The sequence below is a fragment of the Oncorhynchus tshawytscha genome, unplaced genomic scaffold (assembly GCF_018296145.1).
Source record: "Oncorhynchus tshawytscha isolate Ot180627B unplaced genomic scaffold, Otsh_v2.0 Un_contig_2_pilon_pilon, whole genome shotgun sequence".
NCBI lineage: Eukaryota > Metazoa > Chordata > Actinopteri > Salmoniformes > Salmonidae > Oncorhynchus > Oncorhynchus tshawytscha.
This window is the reverse complement of record NW_024609069.1, coordinates 51,576-66,703: the sequence shown is the minus strand read 5'-3', so window position 1 is coordinate 66,703 and position 15,128 is coordinate 51,576. Positions and strand designations below refer to the sequence as shown.

The window sequence follows — 15,128 nt, the reverse complement described above, 5'->3', positions numbered from 1 at the left end:
AGTTGAAACTGGAGCAGCAGCATGGCCAGGTGGACTGGGGACAGCAAGGAGTCATCATGTCAGGTAGTCCTGGGGCATCCAGAAGGTGAGGTCAGTACAGGTGCATCAAAGCTGGGACCGAGAGACTGAAAAACAGCTTCTATCTCAAGGCCATCAGACTGTTAAACAGCCACCACTAACATTGAGTGGCTACTGCCAACACACTGTCAATGACACTGACTCTACTCCAGCCACTTTAATAATGGGAATTGATGGGAAATGATGTAAATATATCCCTAGCCACTTTAAACAATGCTACCTTATATAATGTTACTTACCCTACATTATTCATCTCATATGCATACGTAGATACTGTACTCTATATCATCGACTGCATCCTTATGTAATACATGTATCACTAGCCACTTTAACTATGCCACTTGGTTTACATACTCATCTCATATGTATATACTGTACTCGATATCATCTACTGTATCTTGCCTATGCTGCTCTGTACCATCACTCATTCATATATCCTTATGTACATATTCTTTATCCCCTTACACTGTGTATAAGACAGTAGTTTTTTGGAATTGTTAGTTAGATTACTTGTTCGTTATTACTGCATTGTCGGAACTAGAAGCACAAGCATTTCGCTACACTCGCATTAACATCTGCTAACCATGTGTATGTGACAAATTTTTATTTGATTTGTTTAATAATAAGAGGTGCATAATAATTAAATGTTTTTGTCTTGTAGACCAAACCTGTCCTGAAGGCTGGCAGAAGTTTGAATCCAGTTGGTACTTCCTGTCTACTGAGACTGAAACCTGGAAGGAGAGCAGACAGGACTGTCTGGAGAGAGGAGCAGACCTGGTGATCATAAACAGTGATATGGAACAGGTGACAGAGAGAGAATTTGAACAAAAGCACAGATTAATAAACAAAGGAACACTGTCCTTTAACATGGTCTACCAGATTCCTGATCAAATGTGATTGGATTTTTAAAGTGTGACCTGCAGTTGGACAAAGACAGAGGGAAGAACAGAACACTGCACAGGCAGAGACCCGCACGCTGCACACAGGCAGAGACCCGCACGCTGCACACAGGCAGATCCGCACGTTGCACACAGGCAGAGACCCGCACGCTGCACACAGGCAGAGACCCGCACGCTGCACACAGGCAGATCCGCACGTTGCACACAGGCAGATCCGCACGCTACACACAGGCAGAACAGCACGCTGCACACAGGCAGATCCGCACGCTACACACAGGCAGAGACCCGCACGCTGCACACAGGCAGACCCGCACGCTGCACACAGGCAGATCCGCACGCTACACACAGGCAGATCCGCACGCTGCACACAGGCAGATCCGCACGCTGCACACAGGCAGATCCGCACGCTGCACACAGGCAGATCCGCACGCTGCACACAGGCAGATCCGCACGCTGCACACAGGCAGATCCGCACGCTGCACACAGGCAGATCCGCACGCTGCACACAGGCAGATCCGCACGCTGCACACAGGCAGATCCGCACGCTACACACAGGCAGATCCGCACGCTGCACACATGGCAGATCCACATGCTGCACACAGGTAGAGCCGCACACTGCACACAGGCAGATCCGCAAGCTGCACACAGGCAGATCCGCACGCTGCACACAGGCAGATCCGCAAGCTGCACACAGGCAGATCCGCAAGCTGCACACAGGCAGATCCGCACGCACGCACAAACGTCTGTAAAGTTCCACTTTTAAACCTCTGATAAAGATGCAGACAGATTTCTTACAAACTTCTGAATATTTCCTCAAACTGATGTCACACACAGACAACATAGAGAGGAAAATAATCCCCTATATGGGCATTGATTGCCAGTCATGGAGTATAAGCCATAATGTCAGTTCCTTATGAACAATGCCACAAACAGGCCTTGCGAAATACGACGTCCTGCTTGAAAGTGATTGGGTACTTACAACATTCTCTCAACTGTAGTGGACCACAGACAGAGAGGTACCAGTGGAGATGCATATCAAAGCAACTACTCAACTACTAGTAATCATACAGTAGATATTACCATTAGGAGTCAGTTAGAAGGGTAATCATAAGTAAGTTAATACTATATGTAAATGCTACAATAATTTATATTACAATAAGAGGTCAGACAGACTGAATTTGAAGTTGATTCATTGATTGATTTGGGTAATCATTGATATTCGGTATGGTTAGTTAAGATGGCAAACTACGTCAACAAACAGGTGATTGAATTAAATGAAGTTACTGAAGAAAACAGGAACAAAGCAGCGAGGAGCGTGAAGAGTGAGACCCAACTCTCAGGTAAGGACAAAGAATTCTGTGTATCTTATTCTCTCTCACACACACTGTAACACACACCTAACAATGCAAACACACACTAATACCACATAAGAGAAAACACTTCTTCTTCTGGGTGGTTCAGTTGGTACGGAGCTTCGGGTTCAAAACCTGCTGTGGTCATGTTCACCAAAATGTATCAATTCAATGTATTTTTCACTTCAGTTTTAAAAATGAGGAACTATTTATGTACGAATATTTGAAAATAACCATTTTTAAACAACAGCACAGTGGACACCCGCAGGGGTTGTAAAAATGTAACCACTCTCAAATTCATAGACAGAGCTCTCATAGACAGAGTTTTCAAGGACTGATCACCCTGGAGATTAAAATGATCGTTTCAAACATCTGAGGCTACACAGTGTTTGTTTACAATTCCATGGTAGAACAAACTTATATTTTGGGTCCTGATGGGTTTAGAAACTAAGTTCATAGAGCATTTACGTTTTAAGTTACATTCTCCAGAATCAATGGGGAAATATCATTCATTTAAATGTAAAAAAAAAAAAGTGATTTACGCAGATTGCCCATGTAAACCATGCTACAGCAATCGCAGATTGCCCCTTTAAATCATGCTAAAGCTGCATGTAATTTCTTCACACAGTAGCTTCCTGTTTTCAGAATTGAGATGACAGCACTCGAGGAAACACTTGCTGCCAACCCTAAATCAAGGGAAAACCAATGGCGCAATGGAAATGTTTGTTTCTCAAAGTTCGAATCATAATCGTTAGTGATGTAGGAGGATGTGTGTTGTGTTTTAATCATAGTCATTAGTGATGTAGGATGTTGTGTGTTGTGTTTTAAACATATTCATTAGTGAAGTGGGACAATGGTGTGCGTGTTCCTTTGCAGATGGAAGAACAAGACTCTACAGGATGGCTGCTGTGTGTTTAGGAGTGCTGTGTGTTCTACAAGTCATTCTCAACATCTCCCTGAGACTGGCTTTCTGTGAGTGAGGTTGTATCCCAAGACACCCTACTAGGGGAATGGTCAATAGCAATGCTTTTAATAGTGATTTGGGATGCATTTGGAAAGTATTCAGACCCCTTGACTTTTTCCACATTTTGTTACGTTACAGCTTTTCTCTAAAGATGTATTTTATCCTCATCAATCCACAAAACAACACAATAGCCAAAAACGACAAAGAATTATTAGAATGTTTTACAATTTATTAACAATGAAAAACTGAAGCACCTTTGGCAGCGATTACATAATCAAGTCTTCTTTGGTATGGCATTCAGGCCAAAAAGTTCATTCTTGGTTTTATCAGAGCAGAGAATCTTGTTTCTCATTGTCTGAGAGTCCTTCAGTTGTCTTATGGCAAGCTCCAAAAGGGCTGTCAAGTACGTTTTACTGTGGAGTGGCTTCAGTCTGGCCACTCTACCATAAAGGCCTGATTGGTGGAGCGCTGCAGAGATGATTGTCTTTCTGGAAGCTTCAAAAGAGGAACTATGGAGCTCTGTCAGAGTGACCATTGGGTTCTTGGTCACCTCCCTGACCAAGGCCCTTCTCCCCCGATTGCTCAGTTTGGCCGGGCAGCCAGCTCTAGGAAGAGTCTTGGTGGTTCTAAACTTAATCCATTTAAGAATGATGGAGGCCACTGTGTTCTTGGGGACCTTCAGTGCCGCAGAAATGTTTTGGTACCCTTCCCCAGATCTGTTCCTCGACACAATGCTGTCTGGGAGTTCTAATAATTCCTTTGACCTCATGGCTTGGTTTTTGCTCTGACATGCACTCTCAACTGTGGGACCTTATATAGACAGGTGTGTGCCTTTACAAATCATGTCCAATCAATTGACTTTACCACAAGGGAGTCCATTCCAGTTGTAGAAACATCTCAAGGATGAACAATGGAAACAGCATGCACCTGAGCTCAATTTCGAGTCTTATAGCAAAGGGTCTGAATACTTTTTAAAATATGGTATTTCTATTTTTATTTTAAGTTAAATTAAATTAAACAAAATTGTGTTAGTCACATGCGTCGAATATACAACAAGTGTAGACCTTACAGTGATATATGCTTACTTACGAGCCCCTAACCAACAGGGCAGTTTAAAAAATACAGATAAGAATAAGAGATAACAAGTAATTAAAGAGCAGCAGTAAAAAATAACAATATATGCAGGTGTGTGCCGGTACAGAGTCAATTCACGGGGGCACCGGTTAGTTGAGGTAGTATTTACATGTAGGTAGAGTTAATTAAAGTGACTATGCATAGATGACAACAGAGAGTGGCAGTGGTGTGGAGAGGGGTGGGGGAGGGGGCAAATAGTCTGGGAGGTCATTTGACTTGATGTTCAGGAGTCTTATGGCTTGGGGGTAGAAGCTGTTTAGAAGCCTCTTGGACCTAGACTTGGTGCTCCGGTACCGCTTGTAGTATGGTAGCAGAGAGAACAGTCTATGACTAGGGTGGCTGGAGTCTTTGACAATTTTTAGGTCCTTCCTCTGACACTGCCTGGAGGTCCTGGATGGCAGGAAGCTTGGCCCCAGTGATGTACTAGTCTGCTCGCACTACACTCTGTAGTGCCTTGCGGTCGGAGGCCGAGCAGTTGTCACACCAGGCAGTGATACAACCAGTCAGGATGCTCTCGATAGTGCAGCTGGCCCCCGTGTTGAGGATCAGCGTGGCAGATGTGTAGTTGCCTACCCTCACCACCTGGGGGAGGCCCGTCAGGAAGTCCAGGATCCAGTTGCAGAGAGGTGTTTAGTCCCAGGGTCCTTCGCTTATTGATGAGCTTTGAGGGCACAATGGTGTTGAACGCTGAGCTGGGGTCAATGAATAGCATTCTCACATGGGTGTTCCTTCGTCTAGGTGGGAAAGGGCCGTGTGGAGTGCAATAGAGACAGCATCATCTGTGGATCTGTTGGGGCGGTATGCAAATTGGAGTGGGTCTAGGGTTTCTGGAATGATGGTGTGTATATGAGCCATGACCAGCCTTTCAAAGCACTTCATGGCTTCAGCAGGATGGAATTATGGTCAGATTTGCCAAATGGAGGGTGAGGGAAAGCTTTGTATGTATCTCTGTGTGTGGAGTATAGGTGGTCCAGAGTTCTTTTCCCTCTGGTTATACATTTAACATGCTGATAGAAATTTGGTTAAGTTTGCCTGCATTCAAGTTCCCGGGTACTAGGAGCGCATTCTCTGGATGAGTGTTTTCTCGTTTGCTTATGGCGGAATACAGCTCAGTCAATGCTATCTTAGTGCCAGCCTCTGACTGTGGTGGTATGTAAACAGCTACAAAGAATATAGATGGAAACTCTCTCGGTAGGTAATGTGGCCTGCAGCTTATCGTGAGAAACTTTACCTCAGGCCAGCAATAGCTCGAGACTTCCTTAGATATATTGCACCAGCTGTTGTTTTGCAAAATACATAGACCGCCGCCCCTTGCCTTACCAGATTCCGCAGTTCTATCCTGCTGGTACATCGTATAGCCAGCCAGCTGTATGTTGATATTGTCTTCATTCAGCCACGACTCCGTGAAGCATAATATGTTATACATTTGATGTAAATGTATAAGATGTTATACATTTACAAAAATGTACAAAACCTGTTTTTGTTTGTCATTATGAGAATTGTGTGTAGATTGATGAGGAAAAACAATATTTGAATCTATTTTAGCATAAGGCTGTAACAAAATGTGGAAAAATGAAAGGGTTCTGAACACTTTCCGAATGCACTGTACTGCATTACGTTTGACCAGGACCCATAGGACAGATATGTTTTTCATTATCACACCATAGATCTGTACTCACAAAGCAAGGATCACAATTCAGACTTGACATTACACAACGTGTGGGACCAGTAGTTTGACAATATTGTTGACACACACAAAAAAAATATTGATTTCATTATTACTGAAACAGGATCCAAGTGGTGTATATAAAGATCCAGTAGATTTGGAAAATTGGAGGCCTATTACACTTCAGTGTTGTGATGCAAATATTCTAGCTAACTGCTTGGCACATAGAAATAAAAAAGGTTTTGACAGTTACTATTCATCCTAATAAGACAGGTTTTTACATGGACGATACATTGGAGATAATATAAGACCAGTGCTGGAAACAATAGAATACTATGAAATGTCGGAAAAACCAGGTGTGCTTTTCATAGCTGATTTTGAAAAGGCTTTTGAAAAAGTACGACTGGAGATTATATATAAATGCATAGAATATTTCGATTTTGGAGAATCTCTTATAAAATGGGTTAAAGTTATGTATAGTAACCATAGGTGTAAAAGAGTAAATAATGGCTACATCTCAGAAAGTTTTAAACTGTCAAGAGTAAAACAGGGTTGTCCACTATCGAGCATATCTATTTATTATTGCCATCAAAATGTTAGCTGTTAAAATTACATTCAACAACAGGGATTAGAAATTCATGGCTTAAAAACAAAGGTGTCATTGTATGCTGATGATTCATGCTTTATTTTAAAACCAGAAATAGAATCCTTCCACAGCCTCATAAACAATCTAGACACTTTTTCTGTCCTCTCTGTATTAAAACCAAATGATGAAAAGTGTACTATATTATGTATTGGATCACTAAAAATGCAACTTTTATATTACCGTGTAGTTTACCAATAAAATGGTCTGACGGGGATGTGGACATACTGAACACAAAACCCGAAAGAAAGAAATCTCACTCCAATCAATAGGAAATTAATAGAAAGTTAGCAAAAATAGATAAGATCTTGTTATCATGGAAAGGAAAATACCTGTCTATTTGTGGAAAAATCATCCTGATGAACTCTTTAGTCATATCACAGTTTAACTATGATATTTTATTGGAATGGCAAGCCAGACAAAATTAAAAGGGCCTATTTATATCACGAACATCAATTTGGAGGGCAGAAATGATTAAATACAAAAGTTATACTTAAATCTGAAATGGTTGTCCAGCAAATTACTGTAGTAACAATGTCTCACCCCATGTTCAAGAATGGCCTTTTCCCTTTATTCAGATTGCAGCTGCTCACTTCCGGTTATATTAAAGTGTAATCATCTCCAAAATATCATTATTTTTTAATCAAGCCTTAGAAGGTTGGTTGCAATTTCAGTTTAATCCATCTGAAAAGAAAGAACAAATAAATCAAGCAATATTGGAGGTTAAATTCAAATATACTAACTAATAAAAAAAAATGTATTTTTCGATAAAATGTTCAAAAAAGGTATAATCTTCGTAAATGCTATCATGAATAGGACTGGTGGAGTTATGTCACACATGCAGATAACACAGACATGGAAATGTCTGCTCTAACCAAATGTACATACCAACTGATTGCAGCATTGCCACAAAAATGGAAGAGGTAAGTTGAAGGGGGAAAAAGTACAGAACTTGTCTGTCGGCCCTACATTAAAAACACAAAAATGGTTAAAGAAGTTTGTGATAAATAAAGTAAAAGGACCAAAAAACAGCTGTGCATATAAATGACAAAATAGTGGGGAAGAGACTTTCAATGTACCAATTCCATGGCACACGGTTAATGAATTGACAAACAAAACAACGCCGGATTCAAAACTCTACTGTTTCAATTTAAGTGATCGTACAACATTTTTGCAACCAATATAATGTTATTTATATGGGGGATACAATCTTCCCAGCTCTGCAGATTTTGCTGCAAGGAGGCAGAGTCATTAGATAATTTAATTTGGTACTGTCCTTATGTAGCTCGTTTTTGGTCACAGGTCCAGGAATGGCTGAAGAATGGCAAAATTTACCTAGAACTAACGCTGCAGATAGCAATACTGGGTAATTTGAATCGATTGAGTCAATCGATCAATACTATAATTATAGAAAAAATGTTTCTTTAATTTACAATCTCTAGAAACTATGAGAATAGAAAGGTTCTGTACTTTTTTGAAGCATCACAGCACAGTTGAAAAATATATTGCAAATAGAAATCCCTAATGGATGGTTTTAAGAGATTGATGGGAGAAGTTGAATGGAGCTAAAGGAAGGGACCAATAACAAACGTAAAACATACAGGGTCTGTAAAATGTAAATAGGTTCAGAAATGTTGTGAAATAGAGCAGGTACAAATATACAGTGGGGCAAAAAGTATTTAGTCAGCCACTAATTGTGCAAGTTCTCCCACTTAAAAGATGAGAGGCCTGTAATTTTCACCATAGGTACACTTCAACTATGACAGACAAAATTTGAAGAAAAAAAATCCAGATAATCACATTGTAGGATTTTTAATGAATTTTCAAATTATGGTGGAAATTTGGTATTTGGTCACCTACAAACAAACAACATTTCTGGCTCTCACAGACCTGTAACTTCTTTAAGAGGCTCCTCTGTCCTCCTCTCGTTACCTGTTTTAATGGCACCTGTTTGAACTTGTTATCAGTATAAAAGACACCTGTCCACAACCTCAAACAGTCACACTCCAAACTCCACTATGGCCAAGACCAAAGAGCTATCAAAGGACACCAGAAACAAAATTGTAGACCTGCACCAGGCTGGGAAGACTGAATCTGCAATAGGTAAGCAGATTGGTTTGAAGAAATCTACTGTGGGAGCAATTATTAGGAAATGGAAGACATACAAGACCACTGATAATCTCCCTCGATCTGGGGCTCCACGCTAGATCTCACCCCGTGGGGTCAAAATGATCACAAGAACGGTGAGCAAAAATCCCAGAACCACACGGGGGACCTAGTGAATGACCTGCAGAGAGCTGGGACCAAAGTAACAAAGCCTACCATCACTAACACACTACGACGCCAGGGACTCAAATCCTGCAGTGCCAGACGTGTCCCCCTGCTTAAGCCAGTACATGTCCAGGCCCATCTGAAGTTTGCTAGAGGGCATTTGGATGATCCAGAAGAAGATTGGGAGAATGTCATATGGTCAGATGAAACCAAAATATAACTTTTTGGTAAAAACTCAACTCGTCGTGTTTGGAGGACAAAGAATGCTGAGTTGCATCCAAAGAACACCATACCTACTGTGAAGCATGGGGGTGGAAACATCATGCTTTGGGGCTGTTTTTCTGCAAAGGGAGCAGGACGACTGATCCGTGTAAAGGAAAGAATGAATGGGGTCATGTATCGTGAGATTTTGAGTGAAAACCTCCTTCCATCAGCAAGGGCATTGAAGACGAAACATGGCTGGGTCTTTCAGCATGACAATGATCCCAAACACACCACCTGGGCAACGAAGGTCCTGGAGTGGCCTAGCCAGTCTCCAGATCTCAACCCCATAGAAAATCTTTGGCGGGAGTTGAAAGTGTGTGTTGCCCAGCAACAGCCCCAAAACATCACTGCTCTAGAGGAGATCTGCATGGAGGAATGGGCCAAAATACCAGCAACAGTGCGTGAAAACCTTGTGAAGACTTACAGAAAATGTTTGACCTCTGTCATTGCCAACAAAGGGTATATAACAAAGTATTGAGATAAACTTTGTTATTGACCAAATACTTATTTTCCACCATAATTTGCAAATAAATTCATAAAAAATCCTACAACGTGATTTTCTGGATTTTTTCTCTCATTTTGTCTGTCATAGTTGAAGTGTACCTATGATGAAAATTACAGGGCTCTCACATCTTTTTAAGTAGGAGAACTTGCACAATTGGTGGCTGACTAAATACTTTTTTGCCCCACTTGTAAATCTAACTGGATGGACATCAGAAATAGAGGAAGGACTGAAAACAAACTAAATATAACTTTTGTCATATAGATTGTGTCTGTAAAATATGTATAAACTTAAGGTAGAAACCTAAGTGTTAATGTGTATTAGTTTACTCCAATTGGGGGAGGGGTGATAGGATCTGTGGGGAATAATAAAGGTGTATTCTACAATGTGTATATGTATGTATGAATGTTTATGTATATTTTTACATGTGTATATGGGCATGTGTATGTAAATATGTAGATAGGTGTATATTTACCAAAAACATATATGGCGGATTGGAAATGATGCAGACAATTGCATTGATGGAAGCAATTATCTGTCCTCAATAAAAAAGCTGACCCCCCCCAAAAGTATTATAATAATGTTGACATTGTCCACAGAGATTTGAGTAACTATAGTAACTGGTGCCCTTGGCCTTGTATAAGTCACTGAACATGGTGAACAATGTAAACACCACAACCAGTAATAGGACCCTATCCTCTTTAAAGGGCACTACTTTTGACCAGGGTACATAGGGCTTTGGTCCTCGGTTCTGCACTACAAAAGGAATAGTGTGGTATTTGGGACGCATTACATGCAGGAACCTCTTTGTTTTTCAGCTGGCTATAACGAAAAGAGGAACCAGTTAGAGAACTGTTACAACACCACTGGTCTGGTGCAAGACAGAAACCAGCCAGATACCAGTAGTGGTATCATTGACCTGTGTACAGACAGAGACCAGCTGCAGAAGGAGAGAGACCAGTGTCAGACGAACATGAACCAGCTAGAGAGGGAGAGAGACCAGTTACTGAGGGAGAGAAACCAGTTGCTGAGGGGCAGAGACCAGTCAGTTACCAGTAGTGGTATCATTGACCTGTGTACAGACAGAGACCAGTTGCAGGAGGAGATAGACCAGTGTAAAAATAACATGAACCAGCTAGAGATGGAGAGAAACCAGTTATTGAGGAACAGAGACCAGGCACAGAATACAGATAGCAAAAACCAGTTACAGGAGCGTTATAATGCCCTGACTAGAGACAGGGACATTTTGAGAAACAGGGTCAGTGTTCTGACCAATGAGAAGGTGGCGCTGGAGAAGAGGCTCTCTGAGCATGGTAAGTAGTCAAGTCAGTCACTAGGGCTGTATCCCTCTTCTCTACCTTTCATTCTCCAGTCTGACTTCAAAGATAGTAAATGTAAATCTGTGACACTCAGAATAGTATGATATGTTACGTTTGGTATGTTTACATAAGATAGAAGGTTACTTACTTGCAAAAACAAAAAGGAGGAAGGATGGGTGGCCATATTATATTATGCACCCGTCTAACAACCCAAAGGTTGCGTGTTCGAATCACATCATGGACGACTTCAGTATCTGTAACTTATTAGCAACTGTGCAACTACTTGACACTTTTGAACTACTTTGCCATAATATACTTAGCATGTCAGCTAACCATTCCCTTAACTCTAACCCGGAACCCTAACCTTAATATCTTACCTAGTTTAGGTTAGCAACCTAGCCACATAGCTAACATTAGCTACAACAAAGTGAAAACATTTCATAAGTAACTGATGATTGACATCAACAAAATAAAACACACCATGTGAAATGTAACATATCATACTAAATGGAAGGAGACAGATTTATGTTTACCATGTTACGTCCAGGGTGGAACCTGCACCAATCAAGGATTCACCAATAGTTAAATGACAATGTAAAAAAATATTCAATACAATAAACAAGTGTTATATATTTCACATATTATTTACATTTCTTCATCAGGGATAAACATTTGTCAGAAAATCAGAAAAACTTGTCCAGACGGTTGGAGGCTGTGGGGATCCAGCTGTTACTTCCTGTCTACTGAGATGAAAACCTGGGAAGAGAGCAGACTGGACTGTCTGAACAGAGGAGCAAACCTGGTGATCATAAACAGCAAGGAGGAACAGGTGAGTGAGTGAGAGTGAGTGAGGAATCAAACATCTCTTGGTCAGTGATGTATCTTACAGTATTTAACACATGTGGTCTTTAGTAGTTGACAATATCAGTATCTTTCTCATGAACAGGAGTTTCTCTTTGGCCTCAATAAGGGAGCCTGGATTGGTCTGTCTGACTCTGTTATTGAAGGGACCTGGAAATGGGTGGACGGCACACCACTGACCACCCCAAGGTAAGAGACTACTGTTCTATAATAACACTGACCACCCCAAGGTAAGAGACAAATGCTCTAACAACACTGACCACCCCAAGGTAAGAGACTACTGCTCTAGTAACACTGACCACCCAAAAGGTAAGAGACTACTGCTCTAATAACACTGATCACCCAAGAGTCTACTGCTCTAATAACACTGACCACCGCAAGGTAAGAGACTACAGCTCTAACAACACTGATAACCCAAAGGTAAGACACTACTGCTCTATAATAACACTGACCAGAACAAGGTAAGAGACTACTGCCTATAATAACACTGACCACCCCAAGGTAAGAGACTACTGCTCTGGTAACACTGACCACAGTGTAAGGAGTTCAAGGTGAGATTTGATCCTCCAGATGTTTGGAGACTTTTAACAAATGACATATTGCTTCAAATCATATTTCCATTCATAGATGTCATTCCACGAGCACTGAAGATATATCATAGAAACCAAGTACTATTTGCACATTAACATTTTATACAAAATAATACAAATAAAGTTGCGTTTGTTGGTTCCAAGCTTGACTGTTTACTTTGACCTCTTTTGTTGATTTTTGCTCTGACTGTAAGCAATGGCTCTCTTGCACTGGTTGTATGTACACACTCAATAAACACTACCCACACACTCACTAGAATCTACCCACACACTCACTAGAATCTACCCACACACTCACTAGAATCTACCCACACACTCGCTAGAATCTACCCACACACTCGCTAGAATCTACCCACACACTCGCTAGAATCTACCCACACACTCAATAAACGCTAGCCATTCACTCACTAGAATCTACCCACACACTCACTAGACAATACCCACATTCTCAATAAACGCTACCCACACACTCGCTAGAATCTACCCACACACACTCGCTAGAATCTACCCACACACTCGCTAGAATCTACCCACACACACTCGCTAGAATCTACCCACACACTCACTGGAATCTACCCACACACTCACTAGAATCTACCCACACACTCACTAGAATCTACCCACACACACACTCACTAGACTCTACCCACACACTCACTAGACTCTACCCACACACACACTAGACTCTACCCACACACACACTAGACTCTACCCACACACACACACTAGAATCCACCCACACACACTAGAATCCACCCACACACTCACTAGAGTCTACCCACACACTCAATAAACGCTACCCACACACTCGCTAGAATCTACCCACACACTCGCTAGAATCTACCCACACACACTCGCTAGAATCTACCCACACACTCACTGGAATCTACCCACACACTCACTGGAATCTACCCACACACTCACTAACATCTACCCACACTCTCACTAACATCTACCCACACTCGCTAGAATCTACCCACACACTCGCTAGAATCTACCCACACACTCACTAACATCTACCCACACACTCACTGGAATCTACCCACACACTCACTTGACTCCACCCACACACTCACTAGACTCCACCCACACACTCACTAGACTCTACCCACACACTCACTAGACTCTACCCACAAACTCAAACACTCAGACATCCTACATTGATACTCCCACACACACACACTACACACACACACTCAAAACACACACACACGCATATTGATGTCACACACTCACACATACACAGCTTCACACTTTTCACATGCAGTGCTGCTACTCTGTTTATCTATCCTGATTGCCTAGTCCCCCTTAATGACCTCAACTACCTCGTACCCCTGCACATAGACTCGGTATACCTTGTTGTTGTTATTTTATTGTGTTACTATTTCCTTTTTCTATTTAGCTTTTTATCTAACATTTTAACTCTGCATTGTTGGGAAAGGACCCCTAAGTAAGCATTTTACATTCAAGTCTACACCTGTTGTATTCAGAGCATGTGACAAATCAAAATGTTTATTATTTTATTTTCTCTGTCTTCTTTACCCTGTAGTTACTGGTACTCACAGCAACCTGATAATGGTGGTGACAACCCAGCAAATGGGGAGGAGGACTGTGTTGAGCTGAACACAGAAACCTGGCTTCCTGTAAAGGCATGGAATGACCAGTCATGTTTTAACAATCGTTACTGGATCTGTGAGAAAAGGGTTTAACATCACCATGACAACAGAGGAGACTGGTGGGAGGGCAGGCGGGCTCATTTTAATTGCTGAATGCAATTTATGGACCGGTATCAAACGCATCAAACATATTTTAAACACATGTTTGGCTCCTTTTCCTGAATTCCATTCCATCCTTTACAATGAGCCTGTCCTCCTACAGCTTCTCCCACCAGCCTCTTCTACATGACACCATACTGTAACACAGATACAGATACCTGCGCAGCCTAAATGAAGTGGCTTGCACTCTTGGCCTCGAACGCTAGCAGTGAAAATTTGGCAGAAACATAACACTGTGTCTCACATCTTACTGCTTTCTTCAGTGCGCTGTGCTCTCCTCACACCAAATAATCAACACTTTTTAATATTCATTCAATGAATTCGTGATTGCATTGTCAAAGAAAGCCCAGTTCGAGTGGTGTCAATTTTCTCTATAGTTTAAGAATCTGTAGACATACTGTAATCTGTAAAATAATTGTATTCAATGTTTTTAATATAAACATGTTATGTGATTTGCCATAGGCTTGTGATTTTTCCATGATCAATTATTACATAAATTGCTTTAATAAGAAGAACTAAGGCACAGATAAAAAAATAAAGGAAAAATGTCCTTTACAAGGTCTTCCAGCTTCCTGATTGAATGTGATTGGATTGTTAAAACAGTGTGACCTGGACACACACAGAGGGCAGAGCAGTACTGAATTGGCACACACACACACACACACACACACACACACACACACACACACACACACACACACACACACACACACACACACACACACACACACACACACACACACACACACACACACACACACACACACACACACACACACACACACACACACACACACACACACACACACA

The 15,128-nt window shown here is 41.4% G+C and overlaps 1 protein-coding gene across 1 annotated transcript; it reads left to right on the top strand.

The window, feature by feature from the left end:
- The first annotated feature begins 1,916 nt into the window (after positions 1–1,916).
- LOC121844227 (C-type lectin domain family 4 member M-like) lies at positions 1,917–14,880 on the top strand. Its single transcript, XM_042314108.1, has 6 exons — positions 1,917–2,317; positions 3,206–3,301; positions 10,592–11,086; positions 11,755–11,921; positions 12,039–12,142; positions 14,093–14,880. The coding sequence occupies exons 1-6, from the start codon at positions 2,215–2,217 to the stop codon at positions 14,250–14,252; spliced, it is 1,125 nt and encodes a 374-aa protein (XP_042170042.1). The 5' UTR covers positions 1,917–2,214; the 3' UTR covers positions 14,253–14,880.
- Positions 14,881–15,128: the final 248 nt, after the last annotated feature.

Bases quoted from the DNA above. Each gene is read 5' to 3' on its own strand.
- LOC121844227 (XM_042314108.1), top strand. From the start codon at position 2,215: ATGGCAAACTACGTCAACAAACAGGTGATTGAATTAAATGAAGTTACT. The intron at 2,318-3,205 runs GTAAGGACAAAG...GTTCCTTTGCAG, and splicing joins GAGTGAGACCCAACTCTCAG to ATGGAAGAACAAGACTCTAC. The intron at 11,922-12,038 runs GTGAGTGAGTGA...TCTCATGAACAG, and splicing joins TAAACAGCAAGGAGGAACAG to GAGTTTCTCTTTGGCCTCAA.